Raw genomic sequence first — 24905 nt, forward strand, 5'->3', positions numbered from 1 at the left:
ATAACTAAGAAAAAAAGTTCTTTGTCTCCCCTCCCCCAAACACCCAATATATGAGAAAGGGACAAAATAATTGTAATAGAACTCCCATTCAAAAAGGAGGAGGGAATGGAGACATTTAACAGTCGCTGGTCCATAGCAGTAAAATGATCATCAGGAACTATGCAAATGATTGCCTCTGTAATATTCCAAAGCACCACTGTCATTGGTGGGCACTCATTGTATGTGTTACTATTTACCAACTAAGACAGACATTAGAAGTCCATTTATCTAAAAGCAGAGTATCAACTACCCTTGTGGATTTTAAAGATAAGCATCTACTTATATCATCAAACCATGTATCTGCAGAGGCTAGAGAGCTCCTAGGGAGAAGGAATATTAAATAATTAACTTCATGGTATACTTAAGCTTTAGTCATTTTGCTTGTAAATTAGTAAAACCAGACTACAGTTAAGAGAAATCAGTTCTTCATTGAGATCATTTTAAAATTACACTTTTCAAAAGCAACAGTTTCATATTCTGCCATGCCCCTACTTTACAGAAAAGCAACCAGGTAGGGCTTAATCTTCTAAAAGCTCCAATAGTTGGGATCACTTTAGCAACATTCAATTGCTGAGCTGTACCTAATTTTCTTTAGGTCAATATTTCAATTATAGTCTTTAATTTTTTAAAAAGTCAATCAATTTACTCAGTTTCTACCACTTACATTCTGTTCCCTTGTAACACTTAAAACTGGCAGCACTTAACACTTCGATTTTGTTTTAATACCTAATTAAACATTCACAGTTTAACTAAACAAGTCAAAACATGGAAAGCAATTCTGAAGCTGTTCTGATCCCCCTACTTCCAGTCCCTGGGGATCCATGGTCTAGATCAGACTTTTCAACTGGGGGTGATTCTGACCCCCACAGTAACTGGCAATGTCTGAAGACAGTTTTAGTTGTCACAACTAGGGGTTCTATTGGCATCTAATGGTATAGATCAGAGATATGGCTAATGATTATCCTACAGTGCACAGGAAAACCCCCTACGGCAAAGAATTATATGGCCCCAAATGTCCATAGTACCACTTTTGAGAAACCCTAGTCTAGATGGAATTCCATCTATTGTCCTCTATGTGGTCAACACAATATAATAAAACACACTTCAAACACCAACCCCCAAACACCATCAGAATCTAATTACTTACAGCCATTCATTCAATGCTATTTATTGAGTCATCACTATGTGGTCGGCACCATAGAGACAGTAGGAAAGAAAGATAATCACTGTCCTTAGAAACTGTCTGGTTGAGACAGACAACTCACAAACCCAGGCCCTTGCCAGAAAATTCAGCACTGTTATCTACTCTTATTAAAAGCTTAATTGAGAGAAATGATGGTGAAGCATTATTTGAAGGATATGCAGTCCACCTATGTATCTAGGAAGAAGTCCTTAAATTAAGCTGGATGATATTTGGGTCACAGTGTCTGTAATCCTTGAAGAAATGCCCTAAGCTCCATATTAAAGTTATGCTGTTTGTACTGAAGAACGCCATAAGCAAATCATGTGAAACTCTTTACTAACTTCCCATAGGAATCTTCTGCATATCACTCAGTGCCATCCATGTGAAACTACATGTAAATTTCTCTTCAAAATTAGAATTGAAATGTTTCTTCCTCCCTTGTAACAACTATACAACCATTTCTCTTTATTCTGACTACCAAATCTCTTAGAGAGCTAAATCTGAGGTTCAACTATATCAACTACGTAGGCCCTTTCAGCCTGAACATTTGTATGTGTTCCCATCCCTGACCCAGCTGGTTTTCACAGGTATTTTTATTTTTCCTGTGCTGGATTCCCTGGTTATTTACACTTTACCATCACTTTATTACATCTGTTTTTGCCATAAGTTGTCTCAGTGATTAAAACGTGGTCAGGTATGAATAAAATTAAACGTGAGAAAGAGTGACAAGAAAACAATTACAACAGTGCTGCTAGACGTGTGCACTGACTGCTTTCACAGCTTGAATGAGACCCCTGATGAAGGCAGGAGGGTCACAGAAAACTTCCTGAAAGAGCTCATGCCTGAGCTGGACACTGAAAGATAGACGAGGTGTTACTTAAAGAAGACATGAGCGTGAGGAAATGGTCTAGGCAAGAAGAAAAAGCAGGTACCAAAGCACAAAGGTGAGAGAGAGCCAAGTGTATTCAGGGAACTGCAAGCGGTTTGCTTTTGCCAGAACAGAGGGTATCCTGGGGAGTGCTGAGACATGGCACTGACGAGGTACTTTAGATGCCAGGCTAAGGACTCTGAACTCTGGCCTAAAAAGCATGATTAGAAATATGAGAACAGTCAGGAATTTACTGCAATAATCTAGGGAAGAAAAGATGACCCCCACAAATGATGACCCAGTCAGTTTCCAGACACATCAGGCATCTTTAATGAGTAAAATAATCCCTTAAACTGATTAGGAAAGAATCCAAATCCTACCCTCACCCCATTCCCACCCCCTTACCAACCACATTAACCTTTACCACATCACCTGGAAAAACAGGGTCATTCACCAATGATCTTTGGACAAGAATGTAAGAATTCTCATTCCCAGATTCCCATTCTCCTTTGCCTTTGATATTATCTGGACTTACAAGCAGCTATAAGAAAAACTAAGGAACTCTGACAGCTATTCATCTCACTCAGGACAGGCAAGAAGCTGTTATGATTTTATGTCTCCAATTGTTCCAATCACAGTTTCTAATACAGAAATAAAACTGTTCAGTGTCTCTGTCCTCGCCTTGTTTTGTTTTACTGAGATCTGCATTTGCAAGTTCTCAGGCTCCAACAGCAGTTCTGTCAGGAACAGACAGCCAGTGTCATCCTGAGCGCTGAGGTAGGCTTTCCACGGCTGAGCCCCAGCCCTGTTCATCGCGATGGTCTGGATGTTCACGACTTGCAGGGCCATCTGGAGGGTGTCAGGATGGACTGCTCCCTGCCACGGGAACACCTGCTGATGAGCAACTTTGAGGCTCAGCCAAGTTTTCTCAAAACACTCAGCAGTAAGCTGGTGATTGGGGACTAGCACGAGGGCTCTGGAATCAGGGAGTTCTTGGACCCTCTCCTTGTTCTCTTCAGGAATCAGGGGTCCTACAAGAGTCAGAAAGGTCGTGTAAGAGATGCTCTTAGTCTGTAGAACTACATTTTAAAATCTAGATTTCCAGTAGTACACAATGTGACTTTTGTCTTTGGAGAAATGGCTTAAATAACCAATGATGAACTTCCTTCTTACTCAGAGACAAAATTCGGGCAACAGTCTGAGGTTTAGCTAGGGTACTCTGCTCTCTACCAGTCATTGCAAAAGATAAAGATTTTTCATGACAAGGTATAAAGTAAGGACTATTTTTACCTGATGTGGCAAAAGGTGCAGTGTTAGGAAGCTCTGGGCCACGACGTTCTACTCCCTGGCATTTAGAGATGGTTGCCCAGCGGGCTTTGCCATATACTGGCACCAGTGTGTTGAAGTCCGAGGCCCAGCTGTTCACAGGTCTTTCTGCCTGATCCTCCAAAAGTCTGAGAGAAGGGTCAGATGGAGGGCTACATAGGATCCGCTTCACTTCATCAATGCCAGCTAAGAGGAGGCGATAGTAGAAGAGACCTCGGTCCCGTACTGCCATATCCTTTTCTTCCTCTGAGGTAAGACAACAGACTAAGTTAATTAAAAACAAAAACGAAAACACTCTTTCTACCCCCTGTGCCCACCAGAATAGGAGAAAAAATGAAGGAGGGAGGAAACCGTAGAAAACATTGACATTTTCTTCTTGGGTCCCAGATGGCTCACCAAACAATGAAAGCTGTGAGAACCTGTATGACTGGTCATGGCAAGTACCATTTCCTTCTTTTTTTTTTTTTTTTAATTTGATTTTATTTATTTTTTTATACAGCAGGCCCTCATTAGTTATCCATTTTATACATATTAGTGTATATATGTCAATCCCAATCTCCCAATTCAACCATTTCCTTCTGAAGAGCCTACCTATGCAGTAGTATAACAAACGGCCCAGCGTGTCCTGGCACTCGGCGGGTCGAGAGAGGAAAAGGCGCAGCAGAGCCGTGAGCAGCTCCATCTTGACAGCTGGAAATGTCTCCGACTTCACATTCTCTACGAAGTCTTCCAACACATAAGGAGCATTGGGGATTCTCTCCCCATGGACACCGAGTAGCCAAATAAGCGCCTGCTTCCCCTAGGTAATAAGGGAGTAAGAACAGGTGCTCAACATTTGGCTGTCCAGAACACAGGCCAAAGCAGACAGTAGATAGCAGCAGGTTTTGCTTTTCCCCTAGAGTCAGTAGAAAAGGTATATTTTATTTACTTCCACTTGCATTTATTAATCCACCCCCTACTAAACTCTCTACAACAAATAGGAATGAAATTCTACCACACAAAAGGAGACTTAAGACTCTCACAGCCTATGCTGCTTAAGCAATAAGGCTTCCTCAGCTTTGAGGCTTCTTCCCCAATTTGGGGTTTAATGCTTCAGTGGACGCTACTGGAAGATTCCCCTAAGTTACTCTATTAAAGTGGTGATTAACCTAGAGTGCACATCAGAGTGACCTGCGAAGTTTCTTAAAACTCTATGTGTCTAGGGCTTCCACTCTTGAATATCTGAGTAGATACTGGAAGCCCAAATATTTGTAAAAATTCCACAGATGATTCTGATTTTCATGCCAGCTGAAAACCCTATGGTCTAAATCTCTGACTCAAAACTGTTCACAAGAACAATGGTATCAAAATATTTGTAAGAAAACCATAGCTAAATCCTAATGTTTTTATAATTTATATCCCACCTACACCCAAAACAGAATCTGAGGTGGCAATCAATTCTAAGAATTCCACTTCAGACACTGGGTGGAAAGAATAATTAGATTCCATTTCACAGAGCAGGGTCCCAAGCACTCCCCATCTGCCTAGAAGTAAAGGAGAATTACAGCCTACCTCGCTATCTTGAATGCTCTCTTCACAGCCGGGCAGGGCCTGACACACAGCTTCTGTACACTGAGGACACAACCAAACCAGGTCTCGGAAAGTCTGCACAACCACTAGAGCACAGCTCAGGACACAAGAGCACAGGATTAGAGCCTCCGCACGGGAAGGAATCTTAAGAAAAGTCACATATTCAGGCTAGATTACTGGGGGAATTTCTGTAAAATAGGTGTTTGGTGGGGTGGTCAAAAATTATCTGAGAAATGTCTGACATGGGCAACAATTTCTTAAATAAATGTTGCTCATCAGATTGCCATGAGGATAAACGAGTTAATGTATGTGAAAGCACTTGGCAAACCAGAAAGCATATACAAATGTGGGGGAATGCTGCTGTCAAATGATGCTCTGAGGACAGTATAAATGGAGCCACCAGGGCTGGAGCTACAGTGAAGCAAGCAAGGTGCCAGGGTGTAAAATTTAAGAAGACACACAGAGTTAGCATTTGCACAAAACTTGAGAGCGAGTGCCTCTTTATATACATTCTTTTTTTGAAATATATATTCTTTCCATTCTGGTTTATCATAGGATATTGAATATAGTTCCCTGTGCTATACAGTAGGACCTTGTTGTTTATCCATTCTCTATATAAAAGTGAGTGCCTCTTTAAATGTTTGCATCCTAGGCACTTTGCTTGCCTCACCCTAGTCCCAGCCTTGGAAGCCACTGCTTACAGTATGCTGCCATAAAGCAAAAAGAGGGGTAAAGGTGGGGAAATAACAAGCAAGGTCACCCTCGCACCCTTCATGATCAATACAACAGCCTTGGAGACTCATGGCAACCTGAAGACTCCCTACCCTGTTAGATCTATATGTTTCTCTGATGGCAACAGATGATGATGCAAAGAAGAGTTTAAACCTCTGTTACTGAACAACAAGTATGTTTTGAGCAACTACTATAGGTCGGGAAATTGACCAAAAAAAAAAAAAAAATCCTAGAAAGGTAGCCATTACCTGTGGTAATGTGCTCTTGTCGAAGCCCCAGCAGCTCTGTTAGAATCTGCACACATTGATCCGTGTAAGTCCTGGCGATGCCACCTACAGAGGAAGGGAAAGCAGAAAAATGTGTTAAGTCAAATACTAGCACCTCATTCTAAAATAATTTCCCATCAGCCAAAGAAAGACCAAGAGGACCAGAAATACCTAAAAAAAAAGAAAAAGAAAAAGAAAATCACCCCTTGCTTGATGAAATAAAAATCTAAGTTTACTATAAAGGGAACTTTGGTAAAATGAATTTCCCATTGAACAAGGTTGAAAACTTTTAGTAACAAAAGTATTTATGTGGCAGCCAGTTTGTTGCAGCACACCTGTACAGGAATATTCCTGCTGGGAATACTGTGCAACAGCCTCCAGACTGCAGGATTTCTACTCCCCTCTTTGTGCCCTCTTCTCTGCCTCTAAAAATAACCATACTTTATTCTACATACGAGGGTTCCTTCTCCTTCTCTACTTGAAGTCCTCCAAAAGTTAGCTCCCCAGCTGCTTGCAGTTGACGTGACCTAGCCCTTTAAATTCCAGACAGGGTAGCATGAAGAGGTCTGTAAGTCTTAGGTTTTACTCTGTGCTGGTCCACTCAGCATAATGCGTAGCCCAGAGCAGAAGCTTGATAAAAGATTGCTAAATTTTCAAAGGACTTTGAGTCAGGAAGGCTGGGTTCCAGTCCCAGTTCAGGAGCTATATGACCTTTGGGCAATTTAAGAAACTTTTTGTGCCTGAGTTTCTTCATCTTTGAAACGAAGTTAATAATAACACTTGTCCACTTTGCTTGACTGCCTCACAAGGCTGTGGGAAGATGATATACAGAAAAGCATTTTGGATAACAGACGACAAAAGGCAATATAAATTGTGTTACAGTTTGAGTCACCTATAGTCTATATCCTAGAAGATACGGAAACACCAGCGTTGACCAAAAAAAACCTTTCTCCCCACCTTGTTTGTAGTCACTGACCCAACTGTTTGGTGCAAGATACTTTGCCTCTGAAGCAAGATTCACTCCCTTTTCTCTCTGTGGTTCCACAGCTTTCTAGCTGGTTGGTCTAGGCTCTCACAAAGGAAAAGCAACAGACACCTACCTATGGCAAAGACGGCAGCCTGCGCGAAGTCGGCAGACACATCAGTGCAGTACCCACGAAGCTCCTCCAGCACCTGCTGCACGTTCTCGTCGTTCACCAGCTCACACAGCACCTCCACCTTCTGGAGCTTGATGTAGTGGGGCTCCGAGTAGGAGCAAAAAAACTTTTTGTAGTGGCTGCTGAAGTGACCCGGCAAACTGTGCAGGACCTGGCGCACATGGCAGAGGGCAGCAAAACAGAGCTCGCGGCTCTCTGAAGAACAGGCAGCCAGCAAAGTTCCCTTGACTTGCATGAGCACGTCAGTTTGCACATGGGGGAAGTTTTTTGCCAAGATCAGAAAGAGTTTGGTGGCTCCCATCACCACACCTGGGCTACTGCTCTTGAGAAAACTGTCCAACAGGTTGAGAATGTCAAACAGCTCCTCCTCACTGCGGGGTTGGTAGCGTAGCAGAAAGTTCAATACTTCAGCCTGGCCCCACTGGTCCAGTTTTGACATTCTATCCAAAAAAGAAAACAAAAGTGCTATCCTAGCAACAAAATTAGGACCACCTCCATGCTGCTGCCATGTCAACAGTCATCTGTTCATCACAACAAGGGGAGAATTCTTGAAAATAGGTTGTGCCATAATCAAATTATTCTTTTGATGTACTAAAGTTTACACAAAATAAGGCTTTAAATTCCAAGATGAGTTTACGGTACAAACGCACACTCATTGAAGGCCAAAGACATGATCACTATACCCTAGATCCAGATTCTCTACATTTTAAGATAGTATGAATGGTTCAGTTTGGAGGACATAATGACTGCAGAGGACAGAACCCTGAAGGATCTGAAGGATCCCTAAGACAAATTAAAAAAAATTTTTCTCAATGAAACATGAGGAAGTTAATAGTTACAGTTAACTTTCTTTACTACTCTACAGAAGTTGTTCAAGACCTCTCCTTCATTCAATACTTCAACAAGATCCCACTAGGATGTAGATCTGAGCATAATAAAACAGCACAGAGGCATCCAAACCGATTTAAGAGATGGTGGGCGATGGGCTTATTGATGACAACACCTCCTTCCTGTTTCAGAATTTCCTCCAGAGACCTCAGGCAGTTCACAACCACAATTGGATCCTGGTCACGCAGCAAACTATATAATTCGTTTACCAGGGCACCATCTATAAAACGGAACAAAGATCTCACATAAAGAAAGGTTTCAGAGTCAAGGTGATAGAGCCAGAATAACAGTTCCAGGCAGACAAAGCTGAACTTCTCTGCCACAAAAATAACAAAGGCAGTAACAAAGTGCAAGGCCAAAACAATGGCCATTTCCAGACTGTGCTAAGCAGCTAAGGCACAGGATCTCACCTGGGCCCCAAAGAAAGGACTTCTCTAATCTCAGAAAATACCAAGCCCTGCATCCTACTTAAAAGAGACGTACAGGGCTTCCCTGGTGGCGCAGTGGTTGGGAGTCTGCCTGCCGATGCAGGGGACACGGGTTCGTGCCCCGGTCCGGGAAGATCCCACATGCCGCGGAGCGGCTGGGCCCGTGAGCCATGGCTGCTGAGCCTGCGCGTCCGGAGCCTGTGCTCCGCAACGGGAGGGGCCACAACAGTGAGAGGCCCACGTACTGCAAAAAAAAAAAAAAAAAAAAAAAAAAAAAGAGATACAGAAGTAGGGTCACATTATTATTTTCTACCAAAGCTACATACTCTTTTACAAAGTCATATAATGGAAGCACAAATAAATACTGATCATGGTAGATTACACTGAAACTTACCCACTTCAGAGTCTCCATGAAGAGTATGCATCTTGGCACAGCCAAGGACTGCTACCCTCCTGACATATGAAGCCTTATCATGCAGGCCGTTGAGAACTGGCTGTTGGATATATTCCTGCACACCAGGCAACCTAAGCAACACATTCTAGAGTCAGTCAGATCCTAAGGTACTAGTTTTGACACAATTTAGCCCCTATTCACTTAACAGAGGGTTTAGTAGATGTTTGAATATGCATTGGTCAGATTCTTCTCCAACAACGTGGAGAAAGCTGCTGCCAAACTTAAAAAGCCTCACTTGACTCTTCACGTGGAATAATGCCACACAGGCAGGTTAAAAAAAATACACACACACACACACACACACACACACACATTTAGAAATCTTTAACTATTTCAGGGACTTCCCTGGTGGTCCAGCAGTTAAGACTCCATGCTCCCAATGCAGGGGGCCCGGGTTCAATCCCTGGTCAGGGAACTAGATCCCGTGTGCCGCAACTAAGACCCAGAGCAGCCAAATAAATAAGTAAATAAATATTTAACTATTTCACTAAGAGTAAGGATAGAAAAACTCCTTAATGAAATCACATATATAGTTTTTTAAACCAAAGCAATGGCCGAAAACCTGAGTTCAGGTTACAACAGTGTCTTCCCAAGTATTAAGGAGCTCAAATAAATTGTTGTCATTAAAAACCTGCCCCATGACCACATGAACTTATCAGCCACTGAGATACAGGAAGGGAGGAGAGTGCTCACCTGAGGCTACACATGCTCCGTAGTGCCAACCCTCGCACCATCGGGTTGGGGTCTGAACAGTCTTTGCACAGTGTATTGATGGCCAGGAGAGCCAGATCTGGTTTCAGGGGGGCATAGGTACACATGTAGAGATAAACCAACTTCTTCTGAACAATATCTATAGTGGCACTGGCCTTCACCATTTCCATGAAAACACCAGACATGTCTGAGCCCTGAGTCATGTGCCTGAAACCAACACACACAGCAGGAAAAAAGTAAAATACATAATCCCCAATCTACAACAGAAAGCCTTTTACTTATACATGCCCTGGATATCCAACTAGACTGTGATTTCTTAGAGAGGAGCAACCAGGTCTACTTCGTCTATCATATCACACAATACTTCACAATGGGCCTGCAATAAACGTTCTTCTATTCATTCAACGAACTAGTACATTCCAGTCACATTCAGATTTTACATTCCAGGGATATGTTCTGGGGAATAATCTTGAAGAAGGCATGGTCTCAGATCTCAAGGAACTCAGAAGTCTATCAAGGAGGCAGACAAGAACACCACTAATTACAGAATGATAGATTGGTATTATAACGGAAGTAACAGACAAGGTGCAGTGGGGAGCAGGAGGTCTAACACTGCCAAAAAGTCATAAAATGTTTCCACAGAGGAAGAAATAGTTGAGCGGAATGAGCAGGAGCTCCAGGCAGGTATAGTAGATAGGTAATGATACACACTGTGAGGCATGTGGACATGAGAAAGAATGGTACATTCTTTTTAGAGTATGCAGGTAGTTAACTGGGTGTTCCTTGGGTGCTATGATAAGAAATTTGGGCTTTATTCTGTAGATCAGTTTCTCAAACTGTGATCTCCTATAGCAATTAGAGGGGATGTCTGTTTAAAATGCAGGTTCCTGGGTTCCATCCCACCCTACTGAAATCAGAATTACTGGATTGGATGAAAAATTTACATTTTCTAAAAAAGCACCCCAAGGGGGCTTCCCTGGTGGCGCAGTGGTTGAGAGTCCACCTGCTGATGCAAGGGACGCGGGTTCCTGCCCTGGTCCGTCCGGGAGGATCCCACATGCCGCGGAGCGGCTGGGCCCGTGAGCCATGGCCGCTGAGCTTGTGCGTCCGGAGCCTGTGCTCCGCAACGGGAGAGGCCACAACAGTGAGAGGCCCGCGTACCACCAAAAAAAAAAAAAAAAAAAAAGCACCCCAAGGGACTTTTGTGCATACTGAAGTTTGTGATCCACAGATATACACAAGAGTTATATTGTCAAATTCATATGCTGGAAAATCAATCTGGCTGAAATGAGGGCCTAAGGTGACCTACTACTAAGCTACTGCAATTGCTTTAAAAAGGGAACCAGAACAGCAGTGCCAGTTAAAAAAAAAGAGGATGGACCACAATGTTCATTGCAGCTCTATTTACAATAGCCAGGACATGGAAGCAACCTAAGTGTCCACCCACAGATGGATGGATAAAGAAGATGTGGCACATACATACAATGGAATATTACTCAGCCATAAAAAGAAACGAAATTTAGTTATTTGTAGTGAGGTGGATGGACCTAGAGTCTGTCATAGAGTGAAGTCAGAAAGAGAAAAACAAACACCGTATGCTAACACATATATATGGAATCTAAAAAAAAAAAATGGTTCTGAAGAACCTAGGGGTAGGACAGGAATAAAGATGCAGACATAGAGAATGGACTTGAGGATGTGGGGAGGGGGAAGGGTAAGCGGGGACGAAGTGAGAGAGTGGCATGGACATATATACACCACCAAATGTAAAACTGACAGCTGGTGGGAAGCAGCCGCATAGCACAGGGAGATCAGCTCGGTGCTTTGTGACCACCTAGAGGGATGGGATAGGGAGGGTGGGAGGGAGATACAAGAGGGAGGAGATATGGGGATATATGTATATGTATACCTGATTCACTTTGTTATAAAGCAGAAACTAACACACCATTGTAAAGCAATTATACTCCAATAAAGATGTTAAAAAAAAAAAAAGAGGATGGATACTTAGAACCATGAATCCATACCATCTGACTTGAACAGTGACAATCAGGTGTCACCAAGACTGACTCCCCATTTGCTCAGCTGGGTGGTGACGTTCATCAACACAAATACAAGTGGAAGAGCAGGTTTGGGGAGGGCGGAAGGATGTAGGTACTATTTTGCATGTCTTTGAAGAAATATACAGGTGGAAATGCCAAGTAGGCAGTAAGATCTGTGTGTCTGACGATAAAAAAAAGGGTCTGTGCTAGACATAGAGCTGGAAGTCAGCAGTACAAGTTCAAGATATGGGTGAAACCACCGAGCTGAGTAAAAGAAGCAAAATATGTCCCACAAGGGAGATTTAGACGGCAGTCCAGAGAAGCAGGAAGACCAAATCATACAACTGCCATGGGTGCAAGTTCACTTAATCTTTCTGAGCGGCCAGGGGTAGAGAGCCCTGATGGGGATGGCAATGGGGGAGTTAGAGCGTTAGGTGATACCTAATCACTCGCTGGATGACATTCCGATAGCGCAGCCTATCAGCCTGAATGTGAGGGTTACACAGAGCCTTCTTCAGCTCCTTCACCACGTCCTCGGAGCCCAGGTACGGCATCTTCTCGAACAGTCACGAGGCAGTTCCCAGAGATCCCTAGGTAACTCGTGGGCTCCTTCTGGCCCTGATGTGGGGACCTGGGTAAAGGAAACGTCAGTCAGTGAAAAGACGACAGGCGCGATCTGGCCCAGCCTTGGCTTCCCCCAGGGCCGGCACCCGGGCCCTACCACACTGGAACTTCAACCCTCTCGCTCCCTGGCGAGGCCCACCCTAGGCTCTGCGGATCCTTCCGGGGACCTGCAAGCTGGTTCGCTCCGCCCACAGAGCTCTCCCGCAACCTCTAGGCCCTCTGCCCGACTTCCAGCCCCGCAGCCAACAGTCCGTGGACCCCTCCCTCTCCAGTTCCAGCCTTTCTTGCGCCTCCACGCGGTTGCCGTCACCAAGAGGCCCAATCAACCTTTCTGCGGAAGTCCCGCCTCCTCCAGGGGGACCACACAGAGCAGCTGCCAATCACCCTCTCCCAGTGAGCGCCGAGCGCAGCCTGGATCCCGACCTTAGGGTGCCCTTCCCCCAACCTCTCACCTCCCGGCGCCGCCGCGCGGCTAACCTCTGGCAGAGCGGAGGCGGGCAATCGGAAATCGGCTACTTCCGCCTGTCTCCGCCCGGCAGCGCGCGCTTTGAGACCAGGGCCTCGGCCCCTGGTCCCGCGCGCCGGGGGGAGTGGCGCTCCGTTGGGCGCCTTCTGTGGTTTGCGATTCCACCCCCAGACTCCCACAGCACGGTCACTTCCTTTTCTGCCCAGTCTAGTCACTCATTCCCCCACTGAGCTGGCTTTCCTTACGGCCTCTGGCCCTGTTCTTGCCCCAGCATGACTTTTTTCAGGGCGCCGTTGTAGGAGCCTCCCGCAGGAGCTCTGTTCCCATGAAGATCCCACTGGTGACTCTCCAACCCCGCCACCATGAACGGGGTCTTGATCCCTCAAACGCCCATCGCTGTGGACTTTTGGAGCCTGCGCCGGGCTGGCTCCGCCCGGCTCTTCTTCTTGTCCCACATGCACTCGGACCACACCGTGGGTCTCTCTAGCACCTGGACCCGGCCCCTCTACTGCTCCCCAATCACCGCTTACCTCTTGCACCGTCACCGACAGGTATGGGGGGCTGGAGTCGGCCTCCGAGAGTTGGTCCCGGCAGCTGGGTGGGGACTTCCGATCTGTCACAGCCTTGGAGTCATAGAGTTGGGGTCAGGAAGACTGAGTTTTACAAAAGCGAGAACCCAGAATGCATCTTTAGCCCAGAATAGGAGTGTGGTTTCCAACTGGCCGGCTTGGGATGTTTCAGTGATAAATTGGGGAGGACTTTTAGTCCAGCCAAGGAAATTGTTCCTACCTCTTCCCATAAGCTAGGCCAGTGTTTCCCAAACTTGCCTCATCATAAGAATCCACCCAATGTGCTGAGTAAAATACAGATCCTCCAGCGCCTCCCTTCTCCCCCATCTGATTCAGTAGACATAGCTAGCGCAGGTCGTGGAAATCTGGTTGGAATTTTTTTTAACAGGTGCCCTCCAAAGGATTATTATGATTTGGAAAGTTTGAGGATCGCTGACTAGACTTGTTTTCTGCACTCTTAATTTAAACTTGTACGAAGGGTGAGGTAGAGGGTGGGAAGAGGAAGGGAGGATTGTTTGGGAATCCCCATCACAGCTTCTGATCCAGGGAGGTATCAGGGAGGGGAGTCTGTTCCCTGGGATGACCAACTGTTTCCTCAGGTATCTAAGCAGTGGATCCGAGCCCTGGAGGTTGGTGAGAGCCATATGTTGCCTCTAGATGAAGTTGGGCGAGAGACCATGACTGTAACCCTCATCGATGCCAATCACTGCCCTGGCTCTGTCATGTTTCTCTTTGAAGGATACTTTGGAACCATCCTCTACACAGGTGGGCTTCCGGAGGGGTCCTTTCCACTTTCCCAGCCTAGACACTACTTTTTTTTGCCGGGGTGGAGGGGGAATCTTACTTAGTTCCCCAACCAGGGCGGAACCTGCCCCCTCAGCAGTGAAAGCGCGGGGTCCTAACCACTGGACCGCCAGGGAATTCCCAACACTACTTTTCTTTTTTTTTTTTTTTTTTTGCGGTACGCGGGCCTCTCACTGTTGTGGCCTCTCCTGTTGCGGAGCACAGGCTCCGGACGCGCAGGTTCAGCGGCCATGGCTCACGGGCCCAGCCGCTCCATGGCATGTGGGATCTTCCCGGACCGGGGCACGAACCCGTGTCCCCTGCATTGGCAGGCGGACTCTCAACCACTGCGCCACCAGGGAAGCCCAACACTACTTTTCTTGAGCATCTTTGACTCATAGTAGAAGTCTGGAGACCTCCTAGCTTCATGCCACACGAGCACAGTGACCCTTTCTCAACTGATTTCCCACTCTTTAAGGTTATGAACTTTGCAAAGAATCATGAAAAAACAGGAGCACGATGGAGACGTTTCCACAAAGAAGCTGTACTACATCATTGCTAGACTCTAGTTTTTTCCAACAGGCCAGTAGGCAAATGCCCATTGTTATTGGAATTGGGAGAGGCTTGTCTTCTATACTTTTGTCTCTGTCTGCCTGCCTCCCATATATTCTTCTTCCAGGTGATTTTCGGTATACACCATCCATGCTGAAGGAGCCAGCCCTGAGACTGGGGAAACAGATCCATACCTTATACCTAGACAACACCAATTGCAACCCCGCCCTGGTTCTTCCTTCCCAAGAAGAAGCTGCCCGCCAGATTGTTGAGCTTATTCGAAAGCACCCACAACATAACATAAAGATTGGTGAGGGCTTTCCTTTCCTTTTGTTCTCACTCATGGAGCTAGTGAATCTAGGTTCTTTGGAGTGTCTCACATCTTTCAGGTCTTTGTGTAGATGTCCTTTTCTCCATGAAATCTACCCTGACCTTTTTATTTAAAATTACAATCTGCCCACCATCTGTACTCCCACATTCCCAACTCCTGATCCCCTAAACCAATTCAACTTTTTCATTTTTTCATAGCACTCATCAACTTCCCATATACTCCATATGTTTTAATATACTGTTGCTTATTGTTGATTGTCTATCTCCACTTTCCCTGCCACACACACACACACACACACACATATTCCTTGAGGGTGTGGATGGAGGTGGGAAGAAGTCTTATGTGTTTGTGGAACAGAGAAGCAGCAGTATGACAGGTGCACAGTGGTTGAGGAGACTGGAAAGGCTGGAGGGGCTGAAGTGCCTGTAAGCCATTTTGAACTTGATCCTAAATGCAACCATTGCTCTTAGGACAAAGAGCTATTGAAGGGTTTTAAGTAGGAGAGGGACACTATTGCCCTTATCACCTTACAGTGTATTCCATAATTTACGTATTTATTGTATTTAGTTTTTATTATCTGTCTCCTTGTGCTAGAATGTAAATTTCACAATAGACAGGCTCTTTGTTTCACTTATGGATATATCCCAGATGCCTAGGTTAATGCCTGATAGAGGCATTCGGTAAATATTTGTTAGCAATTGAATGAAGTTTATCAGAATGTAGATATTCAGGTGAGTGTTGTTCTTGCAGTTAGATACATTAAAAACCCAGCTGTCTGCTTGTTCTAGTGACTCCACAACAGTACAAAATATTTTGGGCTTCTTGGAATTGCCTTTTGGGATAGTTTATGAAAATCCATTTTTATTTTTTAAAATGTAATAGATTTAGTTCCAAATGATTTTTTTGATTGTTTCCAAAATTGTAGTAAATCCACAAAAGGAAAAAAAGTTTGCCACCATGATGAACATTTTAAAAGGATATGCCCCAGCTCTGAAAGGTGTTTCAAAATAGATTTAAACAAAGGCATTGAAAAAAAAATTATATACCTTCCAGAGTGACTACCAAATTGATGGAGAGATATTCCCTCTCAGGATTGCTTAACTACTCATGAAGAAATATCAGTGCTAACTATTCTTGGGGTTTTCCACGCAGAGTTTTCCCAGAGAAGCACAGCTGGCTGGTAGGGTGCTGTAGTAGGGCTTGATTAATTTTGCAGATACACAGTAATCCCCTACTGTGTGCCAAGTATTCTGATAGGCAGTGGGAATAGAAAAAAATGAATACAATATGAGGGCTTACAGCTTAGTAGTAAAGGGCCTAGAAGAGGTAAAATAAAAGGCGGGAGGATAGGGAGAGAGAAAAGAAAATCAGCTAGCTTTGTGCCCAAAGAGTGAGATTTTGAACCATGATGAGGAATAAGGTGGATATAAAGGAAATATAGATTCTTTAAAGGCATTCACAGTCTGGTTGTAGACTTGAAATATACCTTCAGAAAAGGTCTGAGGACAACTACTTAAACAACATCTCCCATATCTGTTACCATAACCATTACCCAAATTCAGGCCTCCATTTCTTTCTCTATATGTACTATTTGGGCCTTCTAACTGGTACTTCTGCTTTCAGTATATTCTCATGCAGGTCTTTGAATAATACGGCTGCCACTTTTTTTTCTAGAGCCCTGCTCTGATCCTATGAATCCTATAATTAGAATTAGCCATTTTCCTGCCTGCAGCTCCTTAATGACTCACCTTCACTTACAGAATTAAATCCAAGCTCCCTAGCAGTACATACAAAGCCCCCTATTACATGGTCCTTACTCACCTCTCTAGTGTCATTTCTTACCAGTTTCTTTGTACCTTAGTAACACTGAAATGACCTCTCTTAAAATGTTCTCTACCATCCCCTTCCCTTGCCAGATTAACTTGCACCCATCATTTAGGACTTATCTAAGTTGTCATTTTCAGGAAGCTATCCCTAACTTTATCAACTGGTAGATGTTTTTCTGTGCCCTCATAATACTGTGTGCATGTCTGTAGCATGCATTGTTTCTGGGTCCCCAAATAGATTACACTCCTTGAGGACTGAGATTTTTGTTTGTTTTCACAGTGCCTAACACCTGATAGATGCTTTCCTTTGTTGAACTGAATGAATGAGTGGATTCTGTGCTACACTTCTCCCTACCCCATCCTCCATATACCTCAGCTCAAATGCCACCTCCTTCCTGATAGACAGTCAGGGGGTAGTCCCATTAATTTTGTGTATTTCTATTAAACATTTGGTTGACTTATTAGCTTCATCCTCTTCCTTCTCTTACTTTCCCCAATCCCTTGAACATTATTCAGGACTGTATAGCCTGGGAAAAGAGTCATTGCTGGAGCAGCTGGCCCTGGAGTTTCAGACCTGGGTGGTATTGAGTCCTCGGCGCCTGGAGTTGGTGCAGCTGCTGGGCCTGGCAGATGTGTTCACAGTGGAGGAGAAGGCTGGCCGCATCCATGCCGTGGACCACATGGAGATCTGCCATTCAGCTATGCTGCGTTGGAACCAGACCCACCCTACCATTGCTATCCTCCCCACCAGCCGGAAAATCTATCGTTCCCATCCCAATATCCACATCATCCCTTACTCTGACCATTCCTCCTACCCTGAGCTCCGTGCCTTTGTCACAGCACTGAGGCCTTGCCAGGTGGTGCCCATTGTCAGGCGACAACCCTGTAGGGACTACTTTCAGGACAGCCTGAGCCCCAGGCTCTCTGTGCCTCTGATTCCAGACTCTGTACAGCAATACATGAGTTCCTCTTCTAGAAATCCAAGTTTTCTCTGGCTGTTGTTAGAAAGGAAGCTAAAGAGACTGAGAACCCAGGGTGTCGTGTTTGAATCCCTTGAGGAAAATGCTGATCACTCTCAAACTGACGGGGACTTGAAGAAGACCAAGAATGAGAACCTTTCTGGGGAGCTTGAGAAGCAGCCCTCCCACCATCCTTTGAAGATCAAGAAGCAGTCGTTCCCGGACATCTGCAACAAAGAACGGGAGGGGGCAGTCTCTTCCTCCGGGTCCCAGAAGATGGTGACTGTATTGACTGCCCCCTTGGGTTTTTCAGTGCACTTAGAGTCTACAGATAAAGAATTTCCCTCTCCGGAAACTGGGGGGGGAATCGGTGTAGGGCCCTACTCGGTACACAGGGGAGACAATGTGGGCTCAGCAGCCACAGGGAATCAGAGAGCCTGGATGGGCCAGGATTCTCCCCAGCCTCACAGCAGCAAGGCTGCCCCTCTTCTGGCTCCTGAGTACAGGGGCCTGGCACTCAAATACCTTCTGACTCCAGTGAACTTTCTTCAGGCAGGGTTCTCTTCCAGGAGCTTTGACCAGCAAGCGGAAAAATACCATCAACTCTTGCTTAAGTACAGACAGGAGAGTACAGAGTAACAACCTTGTTTGATCCAACACTGCACTTTTTTAAAAAAAATTCATCAAGAGTTGTTTATTTTCAAAGTTAGCACTCTTTGTATTTCTACCACTAACAGATGGGCAGTGCCACATCAACATTGTACTTTTGAAGATAGTGGCTGATGGCTTATTTGGGGCCTTACTTTTCTGTGGTACATGCCCACCCTGTAACAAGACTTCTCAAAGCGTGTTCATTGGAATCCTAGTGCCTATGGAATCCTTAGTTCTATAATTGACTGGTGTTTAAGAAACACTTTACATTATAACCCCTTTACAGTATATATGAGCACATTAAATGTTCTGGGAAGTCCTGCAGTAATTTAATCTGTTTAACTTTGTTTAACCCAGTATTTCTCCAAACTTCTTTTTTTTTTTGGCTGTGTGGCATGCGGGATCTTAGTTCCCTGATCAGGGATTGAACCCACGCCCCCTGCAGTGGAAGCAGAGTCCTAACCACTCTCCAGACTTTTTGAACATGCAGTCCTCTTGTATGGCTGCAGAAAGAGATAAAGAGTCTGATCAAAAAGGACCAGTTTATTCCCATTGTTTTGTGTGTCATGTGTCATTCCCCATGTCCCCTTCTGTCTCTTCCTAGATAAAAGTCCCTAGGTAGTTCTGTTTTTTAATTTAGGAACTGTGGTGCAGGAGGATAAAGTGACCCAGGCAGCATGTTCCAATCCTGAAGGTCACTGATTTGCTGTGACCCCATCCAAGTCACTTCCTGTCTCTGCCTCTGGGAGGGAACAGGAAGTGATGAAGATCCTTGAAAACCTGGAGAAAATTTCCACCTCTGCCTCCGTGAGAGTTTGCAGTTAGTGTCCCTGAGGACCTACCTGGAAGACAGCCAGCTGGGGGACTGGGCACCCCTCACCAAGGCAGTATCTGGAACCCAGCCAAACATTAGGCTCAGGGTAAGATGGGCGTCCCAGCTGCCTAGAGGCCCTGACTATTTGGCTGAAATAAGGTTACAAAAGATCAAATGTGCTGCCAGATAGACTTGATTGTTCACACAGCTGGGATATTTGCTGCTCCCCTCCACCCAGTATCCCCCCCTTCCATCCTTGGGTTGAGTAGGGAGCTGGAGGACATAGCCTGTTTGTTTCAGTAACCAGGGCAGAGGCCAAGCAGCCAGCTGGTGGAAGGGGTGAGGGTGTGCAGTTCTGCCCTGACCTTCTGCACACAGCCTGACAAAATGCCAAACCAATAAGCAGGACAGCAGATACCACAGTCACAGAGGGCACAGGCATGTGGAGCTGGGCACATGGATAAAAACTGTTTCACAATGGAGCTTCAAGCCTTCACAATGAAGAAGCCTCTGATTCTTGTCCAGGGGGCCGGAAATTGTCTACTTCTGGAGGAAGATACGAAGAGTTTAGAAAGCAAAATAAGGCCTTTCTCTTGGGCAAGCTGTATACAGCTCTGTTTTGTCAGTGACCCTCACTGTAAGCCTCCCATGGGCCCATTAGGAGCCATAGCAGGTGAGGCATGTGGGGTAGCAGGGGACATGGGCACTGTCCTGGGCTTGAATCCAGGGTACCTGGGCAAATAGAGATATCAGGCTTCCATAGCAGAGCCTCAGTTTCTCATCTGTAAACCAGGGACTGAGGTACCTACCTCTCCTGATTGCTTTGGAGGTTAGAGAATTGGTAAAATTCCTAGCTCAGTACCTATCACATGATGGATATTTTATATATTGGTTCTCAGCCTCTGGTTCTTTAAAAAAAAATTATTCTCTATATAAAATAAGAAACTTTGGAAGTCATACAAAATATAAAGAAGAAAAAATCAGAATTCCTCCATGTAGATCAATTGTTTTCTTCTAGTCTTTTTCTGTGCATGTAAATATATTAATTATATAATTTTTTTCCAAATTGGGGTAATACTGTATACAGTTTTATATCCTGCATTTTACTTTCTTAATATCTTAAGCATTTTCTCGTATCATTAAATATTATGCAAAATGTCATTTTAATAGTGTATAATACCCTATCATATGGGTATACCTTAATTAAAACTATTCTGTTTTATTCAACATTTTGTGTGCTCTTTTTTTCACAATTATACATATTACAATGGACATTCTTATGCATATATCATGGCATTTGTGTTTATTTTCTTGGAGTAAATTACTGGAAGTGGGATAACAGTTTTAAGTTTCTTAAATTTATTTTATTGAAGTATAGTTGATTACCAATGTTGTGTTAATCTCTACTGTACAGCAGAGCGATTCCGTTATACATATATATACATTCTTTTCCATATTCTTTTCCATTATGGTTGAATATAGTTCCCTGTGCTATATAGTAGGACCTTGTTTACCCATTCTCTCTATAATAGTTTGCATCTGCTAATCCCAACAGTCTTAAGTTCTTGATGCAAATTGTGTCCAGTGCCCTCCAGATAGGTTTCCTTACTATCCTTTCTGCAGAAGAGGATAGAATTAAAATACCTTGAAGACTCATTAAGTTCAAATGGTGTCATTAGAATGGTACGTGTCAACACGTGGAAAATCATCTTGTGTGCTACGTTAATATTTACTAAGCTGTGTGGGCAAGGCTTAGCCTGACTTCATCTGGGAGCCTCTAGCTGTCTCACTTCTGTGCTACTCGAAGGTGGCTGGGAGAGATAAGGTAGTCTTCAGTACAAGGGCCCCCAGATGGGAGTAATCTTCTAGCAACAAGGAAACCTGTCAACTCTTGGCATGTGCTGTGTCACACATATTCCTATAGAATACCTTCCATATAGAAGCAGGATCTATATGAATTCAGATGGGGGGGAGGTAGAAGCAAAGGGCTTTGAGGAATTTAGTTGTTGGTGGCATGTTTCTGTATTAATAATGGGAAGGGACTTCCCTGGTGGCGCAGTGGTTAAGAATCCTCCTGCCAGTGCAGGGGACATGGGTTCGAGCCCTGGTCCGGGAAGATCCCACATGCCGCGGAGGATCCCACATGCCGCGGAGCAACTAAGCCCGTGCGCCACAACTACTGAGCCTGTGCTCTAGAGCCTGCGAGCCATAACTACTGAGCCCTCGTGCCACAACTACTGAAGCCCGCATTCCTAGAGCCGGTGCTCCGCAACGAGAAGCCACTGCAATGAGAAGCCTGCACACCACGACGAAGAGTAGCCCCCACTCGCCGCAACTAGAGAAAGCCCACGCATAGCAACGAAGATCCAATGCAGCCATAAATAAATAAATAAATAAATAAATAAGAAATAATGGGAAGATTTCATACTATTCTAAATTAAATTTGTCTGGCTTATAATAGAGATTGGCAGTTGTCTTATTTGTTTCATTTCTCAACACTCCCTCATATAAACATGCTGCATTGCTATATCTTTAAGAAGCCAATTTAATTTATTTTTAGAATCTAAGGATGACCCCCCCATAGATCTATGAAGATCTTGCAATGAAGCTTGAAGTTACTGGGAGAAAGGAAGTTCCCTAGAGATCAATTAGTTATTTGCTTCATGACCTGTGGGAAAACTTGTACTTTTCCACAAGGAGACTGACAGTGATTTAAGTCCCTTTAGGGAAGAAAATCTGCCTGACTGGCCTTGGGGAACCATCTCTTACTCTTGACCCAGACTACCCTTTGTGGTAGGAAATAGAAGATAAGTGAGTCCACTTGTTCAAGAAAAGGGATTTAGACCTGGGTTCTCTATCTCAAGTCCACCCCCAGGGAGACAGTTCTCTCTGCCTTCTTGGAGTGGTTCATAAGCAGGAGAAATTCCATCTGGAGGTCCATTTAAAAGAAAAATTATTTTACTGAAGTATAACTGATTTCCAATATGTTGTGTGAATTTCTACTGTAGAGCAAAATGATTCAGTTATATATATATATGTATATACATATATATGTACATATATGTATGTGTATATATATACACATATATATATACATTCTTTTTCATATTCTTTTCCATTATGGTTTATCACAGGATATTGAATATAGTTCCCTGTATGTGCACGTATTTCCGATGCTATCTCTAGTGAGTAACTGTCAGTCCATAACCTGTTCCCACCTCTCACCCTCTCTAACCACCACCACCACAAGCTGTTTTGTCTTGGGTTCATGGCACTTCCCCCTTTCTCTTCCATAGGATATCCCACCTACATCACTACAGGATGATTCTGCTTGCCCTTATTAGTATCTGTATCTACAGCTGCCCGTGGGGGATTCTCATCCTCGGAATGGTTAAGCTTGTCTTTATTTTGGCCACAGTGCTTTTATTTAGATACACCCTTCCACCTTGACTATCTCATTCCTGGGTAACTTTCTCTTCTCTGACCACATCCTGGACCCACCAGGTCACGGAAAGCTCCTAGATTCTTGGGCTTGGTTCTTTCCCTAAACGGATAGCTTATTGAATCATCTTGCAATCACACAAAACTTCTGGTTAGCCTTGGGTTAGTGTTTCCCTTGCAGTATCCATATATTTAAAACACTATTGTATTAGGGCTATCTAACCAGTCCTAACTCCTCCCGTCAATTTATAATAACTTTGGGGAGTGGAGGATGAAGTCTGTCCCCAGTGCTACAACCCCATCCTTAATGTGCTCACTGAAAGGTGTGCTTCTAAGAAGCCAAGAAAATTGGGTCAAGCTCACTCACCCTACTAACCAGGCTCTGCAGAAACAAAGCATGAGGGTGAGACCAGACGTCTGGTGCTTAGGGAGTCGGGAATATAAGGTTTGGAGAAAACCTGCTAAAAGGTCTGAGCACCCAAAATTCCAAGCAGGGGTTCTGCTGCCAGCCAACAATGCTCTAACACCAGTTGGGTGTCCTATAATTCAACTCAGTTCGGACACTATCTACTCGGAGAGGACATCAGATCTCACAGACTAAGGCTTCAGTCTCACAAGACTGCCCCCGCCACCACTTGAGATGTCCATCACAAGTCCAGGTTATCATCTGTGCTTCTGACCGGTCACACTATAGATTGGAGGTTTCAATGACCCCCTCTTTGGGTTTGACTAATTTGCTAGAGCAACTCACAGAACTCAGAGAAACATTTTACTCACTAGATCATCAGTTTATTATAAAAGGATATAACTCAGGAAGAGCCAGATGGAAGCGATGCATAGGGCAAAGGATGTGGGAAAGGGCCAGGAGTTTCCACCCTCTCTGAGAGCCACTCTCCCCATATCTCCACCTGTTCACTTCCTCCTTCAGAACTCTGTCTTCATCCTGGATGACTTCAACGTTCTGGCCTCTCAGTTTCTTTGAACTCCTCATCTCCAAAGACCTTATTTCCCTCTCTCTACCTTACCACCCTGTCATTATAAGTTGTACTACATCTGAAATCTCAAATTTAAACCCTCTTTTCTCCCAGATTATCTGCTCAAGTACCCTCACTGCCAATGTTTTACTGTTCATAAGCTCTCTCTGAGCTTCACTTCCTACCTTGACTGGACTGTATGCTACAGTCCATCAATATAATATCACTCCCTTGCTCTCTTTCACTCAAACTTGCCTCAAAAAACTCCAGTTCTGGATAAATCATAATATCTATCTACTCTTTGCCTGCACTAGAGCAGCTAGATGTTGCTGGAGAAATCATTCCACCAGGCTGACTGGTTTCATTTTAAAATCATGATCTCATACATCAGAATGGCGTTCCATACTGCTGAGTAACCCTGTTATGTGTCTCTAGTAAGCTTGGTTTCCTATTCTCCCTTTCTTGTTGCTTTCCCCTCCTACCCGCACTACCATCTGTCAGTATATCCTGTTGACTCTACCTTGAAACATATCCTGAATCTTATTTCTTTTCACCATCTTCACCGCTACCACCCTTGGCCAAGCAACCTTTGTCTCTTGTCCGAGGTCTTCAGTAGCCTCTTAAATGTTCTCCCTGCTTCCAACACTGCTCCCCTCCTCTCCAAACACACAAGTAGAGTCCCCACAGCAGCCATGATATAAATCATAGCATGTTACTTCTCTGCTCAAATCCTCCGATGGCTTTCCAGCTCACTCAGAATAAAAACCAAAGCTCCCCTGGTGGTCTGAATGGTGCCCACCATCTGCCGGCTCCTCTCCTCCTCTCCCACACTTCACTGACTCTGCTCCAGGCACACTGACCTCCTTGCAGTTACTCCAATGTGCCCGGTAAGCACTCACCTCACTTCTTCCCTCTCCCTACCATCTTTTCCACCCAGGATACCCACGTGGCTCCCTCACCTCCTTCAAGGTTTTGCTCAGTGAGGCTATTCCTGATCATCGTATTTAAAATTACAACCACCTTGCCTGCCACTCCCTTTCCCTGCCTTGCTTTTTCTCCATAGAGCACTTCACATATGATATCATTTACCTATTGAGGTTAGTGTGTGCCTCACTGTACTAGAATGTAAACTCCAGGACTCTTTTTTTTTTTGTCTGTTTTGTTCACTATTTCATCCCTATTGTCTAGAACACATAGCACGTTCTTAATGATAAACATCCGGTGAATGAATAAATGAATCAATCTGGAGGAATGG

The 24905-nt window shown here is 44.4% G+C and overlaps 2 protein-coding genes across 5 annotated transcripts; one reads left to right on the forward strand and one right to left on the reverse strand.

Annotated features, from left to right (window-relative positions):
- Positions 1-499: 499 nt before the first annotated feature.
- Positions 500-13467, reverse strand: AP4B1 (adaptor related protein complex 4 subunit beta 1). 4 transcript variants are annotated; one of them, XM_082614944.1, is made up of 11 exons: positions 13281-13467; positions 12102-12291; positions 9604-9828; positions 8851-8981; positions 8101-8248; positions 7084-7580; positions 5966-6049; positions 4968-5071; positions 4008-4215; positions 3381-3662; positions 500-3121 (listed from the first exon to the last, which is right to left on the reverse strand). In XM_082614944.1, the coding sequence occupies exons 2-11, from the start codon at positions 12212-12214 to the stop codon at positions 2694-2696; spliced, it is 2220 nt and encodes a 739-aa protein (XP_082471070.1). In that variant the 5' UTR covers positions 12215-12291; positions 13281-13467; the 3' UTR covers positions 500-2693. The 4 variants fall into 4 exon arrangements, with proteins under 4 accessions (XP_082471070.1, XP_082471071.1, XP_082471068.1 ...); XM_082614945.1 differs by lacking the exon at positions 13281-13467 and adding an exon at positions 12452-12600; XM_082614942.1 differs by lacking the exon at positions 13281-13467 and adding an exon at positions 12424-12600.
- Positions 12823-20517, forward strand: DCLRE1B (DNA cross-link repair 1B). The gene is made up of 4 exons (XM_082614946.1): positions 12823-13301; positions 13919-14084; positions 14782-14964; positions 17328-20517. The coding sequence occupies exons 1-4, from the start codon at positions 13113-13115 to the stop codon at positions 18407-18409; spliced, it is 1620 nt and encodes a 539-aa protein (XP_082471072.1). The 5' UTR covers positions 12823-13112; the 3' UTR covers positions 18410-20517.
- Positions 20518-24905: the final 4388 nt, after the last annotated feature.

Source organism: Mesoplodon mirus (genome assembly GCF_964341445.2).
Source record: "Mesoplodon mirus genome assembly, chromosome: 3".
NCBI lineage: Eukaryota > Metazoa > Chordata > Mammalia > Artiodactyla > Ziphiidae > Mesoplodon > Mesoplodon mirus.

Bases quoted from the DNA above. Each gene is read 5' to 3' on its own strand.
- AP4B1 (XM_082614944.1), bottom strand. From the start codon at position 12,214: ATGCCGTACCTGGGCTCCGAGGACGTGGTGAAGGAGCTGAAGAAGGCT. The intron at 7,581-8,100 runs GTTTGGATGCCT...TTTTTTGGATAG, and splicing joins GCCCACCATCTCTTAAATCG to AATGTCAAAACTGGACCAGT. The intron at 3,122-3,380 runs GTAAAAATAGTC...TGACTCTTGTAG, and splicing joins TGCACCTTTTGCCACATCAG to GACCCCTGATTCCTGAAGAG.
- DCLRE1B (XM_082614946.1), top strand. From the start codon at position 13,113: ATGAACGGGGTCTTGATCCCTCAAACGCCCATCGCTGTGGACTTTTGG. The intron at 14,085-14,781 runs GTGGGCTTCCGG...TTCTTCTTCCAG, and splicing joins TGGAACCATCCTCTACACAG to GTGATTTTCGGTATACACCA. The intron at 14,965-17,327 runs GTGAGGGCTTTC...AACATTATTCAG, and splicing joins ACAACATAACATAAAGATTG to GACTGTATAGCCTGGGAAAA.